We start from the raw sequence: 5,009 nt of genomic DNA on the forward strand, positions 1-5,009 counted from the left end.
ATTAGGCTGGCTTGTCCTTCCTTCAGTCTCTGCTCCATAGTTAGTCTCTGCAACTCCTTTCATGGGTAGAAAATCAACACTCTTAACAGTACTTAGAAGTATGCAACCCATGGCCAAGGCAGAACTATGTCTACCTGATGTGTCTGACTTTGGTCAGAACCATAATACTGCTGCCCTGGAACTTAATACCTACAGAGCTATGGAAAAATATATGACTTCTGTGGTGATTTGTTACTGCTGCCATGGAAACTACTGATGATCTGGACCTGAGAAGTTCTGCTCAGCAAAAACCTGAATATAGGGAGTTGGCCTTGGAATTGTGTGACAGGCCAAAGATGGAGAAATTTTGAATTAAAAAAAAAAGCCTATATTGTCTTAAGATTAATGGTAAAAATGGCATGTAAAATACTCTCGATGAATGCTCAGTAAAAACATACAAGTAACATAGCAGAAAATGACTGCATTGCCTTATACGATTTGTAAATTGTCATAGGTAGGATATTAGAAATAACAACAGCAATTTTGGTGTCTTAATTAGGGTTTCTCTTGCTGTGAAGAGGCACAATGACCATGGCAACTCTTATAAAGGAGAACGTCTGATTGGAGCTGGCCTCCAGTTCATTAGCATCATGGTGGGAAACATGGCTGCATGCAGATAGACATGACGCTGGAAGAGGTAGCTGAAAATGTTATATATCAGTGAGCCACCAGGTCTGGATTGTGCTTCTGAAACCTCAAAGCTCACCCCCAGTGATGCACTTCCTTCATCAAAGCCACACTTACTTCAATAAAGCAACACCTCCTAATAGTTCCACTATCTATAGATTTTTTTTTTCAAACCACCACAGTTTGTGAGGGCTTAGAAGGGAATTAGGAGTATTCTGTTGGAAATTTGGGGTGGGAGACTGTCAAAAGTGGGGCCTGGCTTATTCTTACTGCTTACAATAAAAAAGGAAAGAAGGAAGGAAGGAAGGAAGGAAGAGAGAGAGGAAAAAGGAAGGAAGAAAGAAAGGAAGGAAGAGAGAGAGAAAGAAAGAGAGAGGAGGAAAGAAAGGGAGATAAAAAGAGAAACTGAAAGAACTATTAGCATAGGAGCTCAGAATGATGACTTGGGGGAATTCTTAGCACATTCAGATTGAAACAGATTCTAGAAGAGGGGATTGAGTATTAAGAGAGAATGTAGTGAGAAAAAGACTAGTGGCTGTGGTCTCCCATTCCCAGTTTCTCTGTGATGATGTTACCTGATGTTCTATTCTTGCCTGTCTTTAATATACTATGGTAGGTTAACCAGTGGGCAAAGCAGACAGTTAACACTCAGAACACTGACTTGTATCAATAGGGTAAGCACAGGAATATAGCTCAGTTGCAGTGTGCTTGCCTTGTAGGTATGAGGTTCTGAGCCCGGTCCCTAAAGTTAGGCTATTGAAATGAAACTGTTATCTTGTAGACTTGGAATTTCTCTCATTGTTGAAATGCCCCTTTAATACTTGGTTCTGATTCCCCAGTTCAAACTTTATATATATAGGAAGTCCCCATGAAAAGAGACAAGTGGATCTTAATTGGGCAGTTGTAATCCTATTAAACAGTGGATCTGTTTTAATATCTTGAAGGATAGCATTCTGCTGAGATGGGTGTGAATTAAGCCTCAGAGAAGGGCTTTAAAAAGTCTCAACAGTTTAGTGGTGTTTGAATGATTAGTCATTGCACCGTCCTTTAAGTTTCAAGCAGAGTGAGATGAGGTCAGTGGAAATGATTGGTGGCTTTGAAGCACTCGAGACAGTGGCAGCAGTTGACTTCTTCAAGTCATTTATTCCCTTATATCTGTCAGCTACTTAGACCCCAAGCCCCACAAAGGAGATATGAGAAGCATGCTGTAGCATTTTCAGAAGATAGTGTTGCATGCCCTCTTCTCATCAGTCCTTCAGTGCCCACTCTGCGTTACCTGGGATTAAGGAAATGCTGCTGTGGGTAGGGTGGGAAAGGGATAAGAATCCAGGAGAGGATCCAGTTTGGAAACAGGCCATTTGGGACCATAGAGACAACTCAGCTCACCAGTTAGAACTGGCTCTAACAAAGGCTTGTTTTTGTGATTGTTTGCAGAAAGATTACCACTTTGAATATACAGAATGTGATAGCACTGGCTCCAGGTGGAGGGTCGCCATTCCGAATTCTGCAGTGGATTGCTCTGGCCTGCCTGACCCAGTGAGAGGCAAAGAATGCAGTATGTTGTGATTTTTTTGACCATTTGTTTGCTTGATTAAACCATAAACTCATCATATTAGTTCTAGATGTCATTATAACAAACCCAAGAGACCTGGCAACAATGTATATGTAGTGTTGATATCTAGCAAAATAATAGAGTATTTCCTGAAAAATTTTATCAGTACATTTTTCTTTATTTTGTTTGTATGCATCTATCTATGTATGCAAGGATGTATGTAGGTTCAGATGTGCTACAGTGTGTGTATGGAGGTCAGAGGACAACTTGTGAGACTTGGCTGTCTACTTCCACCATGTAGCTCCTGGGGAACTCGGGTTGTCAGGCTTGGCACTAGGTACCTTTACTCACTGGGTCTTTCTCAGGACCTTGTGTCCTTCTGTCTAAAGTATTTAATGAGACATGAGCAATATTAAATGTTGTTATTTCTTAGAAAATCTATTTATTCTCTTATTTGAAATTATGGAGAGAAGAGGGCTACAGAATCTATCTCTGAGGTTTTTTTTTTGTTTTGTTTTTTTTTTGTTTTTTGTTTTTTTTTTTTTGAGACAGGGTTTCTCTGTGTAGCCCTGGCTGTCCTGGAATTGACTCTGTAGACCAGGCTGGCCTCGAACTCAGAAATCCACCTGCCTCTGCCTCCCAAGTGCTGGGATTAAAGGCGTGCGCCACCACCGCCCGGCCTATCTCTGAGTTTTAAACAATACTTTTTAATCAGATAAAAAATGCATCACTTAGAATTCCTCTTAGAAGTAACATTTTGTTGGGTATGATAGCACATTCTTTTGATCCCAGCACTTGGGAGATAGAGACAGGCAGATCTCTGTGATTTGAAGGGCCAGCCTGCTCTACAGAGTAAGTTTCAGGACCACCAGGGCTACAAAAAAAGCCTATCTTGAAAAAACAAAATGGAGGGTGGGGGGAAAAGTGAGAGAGAGAAATAGAGGGGGAAGGGAACCTCTGAGTTATAATGAAGTATATTTCCATTTTTGCCTGTCATCACTACCACTGTTTGCAGATCTCTTCTTGGAATGATTCCTTTTTATTAGCCATAGAAATAGTTTAATTATTTTAAGTGTAACTTATAGAATGACTATGGGATTGTTTGCTAATATTACATCCAATATCTTGTTTTCCAGCAATTATTCAGCATTCATAATTAACACAGAGAGATGTGATCAAATTTGTTTTTTATTTATAAACTACCTTCCAAAACATCATTTTGTCAGTTGGAAATTTATGCAGTGAATAAACCCAGTTGCCCTGGGTTCTAGAGCTGGCAGAGAAACCATTTTGATTTTTCTGTGGTCTTCCAAAAGCTTTTGTAGAAAGCTTCAGTTTCCAAATGAATAAAGTGACCCAGAAGTTATTAAATGGGTGGCTGACTTCTTCTTATTCAGTGCATATGTTACTCATTGGAAAAGTTGAACATCAGCAGTAGATATTGTGGAGACCATTAGTAGTTTGACAGATGAATAAATCAGAAAAAAATAACCATTATTTCTTGGTGACTGATTTTATATAAATACAGAGAAAACCTGAGAGTCCCTGTGGTCAGTCAATCTAGCAAGAGTCAGACGATACAGTGGGGTTGATACAGAAGTGGATGCAGCCAGGCGGGGTCTTGATTGTCACTGGCACACAGGACAGTCAAGATCTGTTCTCAGTGGGAGCAGAATGTGGTTAAAGAAAACTGGAGCCTGTGTAACAATGCTGTAGTTGGCTTATTGCAAATTTGTTTTCTAGAAAAATCTGTATTGTATTTGCCAGTCTTGTATACTCTTGGGATTAATTTTTGGCTCCTTGTAACCAGCCTTATTTGGAGACACTAACTATTCTAAATGTGGATAGGAGGTGTGTTGGTTTGAGCTAGTTCTAGCTGTCCCATTTAAGGAGGACTATAGAAGAAGATAGAACCCATGGGAATTGTAGTCACCCCAAATCAAGGCTTTACTCTCTAGAAGTCATAATTTAGTATTTATCAGTATGCTGTAAATTACGCACATTAACCAAGGGATCCTAATTTTGTTACAAAATCCATGCCTAAATAAGAATGGCCTCTACTCCAATGTTGAAGAGACCTTTTCCAGTCAATATTTTCTTTCTTTTTTTAAAGTAGTATGAAAGAGAAGGATTTTCTTTATTGGATATTTTCTTTATTTACATTTCAAATGTTATTCCCTTTCCCAGTTTACCTCCCTCCCAGAAACATCCCTATCACATCCTCCCTCCGCCTGTTTCTATGAGGGTGTTCCTCCACTCACCCACCCACTCCCACCTCCCCATCCTCGATTCCTCTACACTGGGGCATCTATCGAGCCTTCATAGGACCAAGGACCTCTCCTTCCATTGATGCATGACAAGGCCATTGTCTGCTACATATGCAGCTGGAGCCATGTGTACTCCTTTGTTGATGGCTTAGCCCCTGGGAGTTCTGGGGGGTCTGGCTGGTTGATATTGTTGTTCTTCCAATGGGGTTGCAAACCCCTTCAACTCCTTCATTCCTTTCTCTAACTCCTCTATTGGGGACCCTGAACTCAGTCCAATGGTTGACTGTGAACATCCACCTTTGTATTTGAGAGGCCCTCTGGCAGGGTCTCTTAGGAGACAGCCATATCAGGCTCCTTTCAGCATGCACGTGGCATCCACAATAGTGTTTGGGTTTGGTAACATCCCATAGGTAAAGTTTTGAATTTGTTTCTTCAACAAGAAAAAGTTTTCTAAAATTCTTATAGTCAAGTTTCTTTTAATTATAATATACTTTTAAAAATAGTACATGATAACTGGAACACTT

General features: G+C 40.2%; 1 protein-coding gene across 4 annotated transcripts in view; it reads left to right on the top strand.

Annotated features, from left to right (window-relative positions):
* The window catches only part of Kiaa1324l (KIAA1324 like), a 204,476-nt gene that overhangs the window by 103,760 nt on the left and 95,707 nt on the right, over positions 1–5,009 (top strand). Inside the window, exons 4-5 of one of the 4 annotated variants that reach the window (XM_031380010.1) lie at positions 539–676; positions 2,101–2,221. The exons of 2 other annotated variants lie outside the window; for them this stretch is intronic. In XM_031380010.1, coding sequence (XP_031235870.1) covers positions 650–676; positions 2,101–2,221 — 148 coding nt within the window. In that variant the 5' untranslated portion in view covers positions 539–649. The remainder of the gene's footprint in view (positions 1–538; positions 677–2,100; positions 2,222–5,009) is intronic. One more of the 4 variants, XM_031380008.1, reaches the window with a different exon arrangement.

Source organism: Mastomys coucha, unplaced genomic scaffold (assembly GCF_008632895.1).
Source record: "Mastomys coucha isolate ucsf_1 unplaced genomic scaffold, UCSF_Mcou_1 pScaffold19, whole genome shotgun sequence".
NCBI classification, from domain to species: Eukaryota; Metazoa; Chordata; class Mammalia; order Rodentia; family Muridae; genus Mastomys; species Mastomys coucha.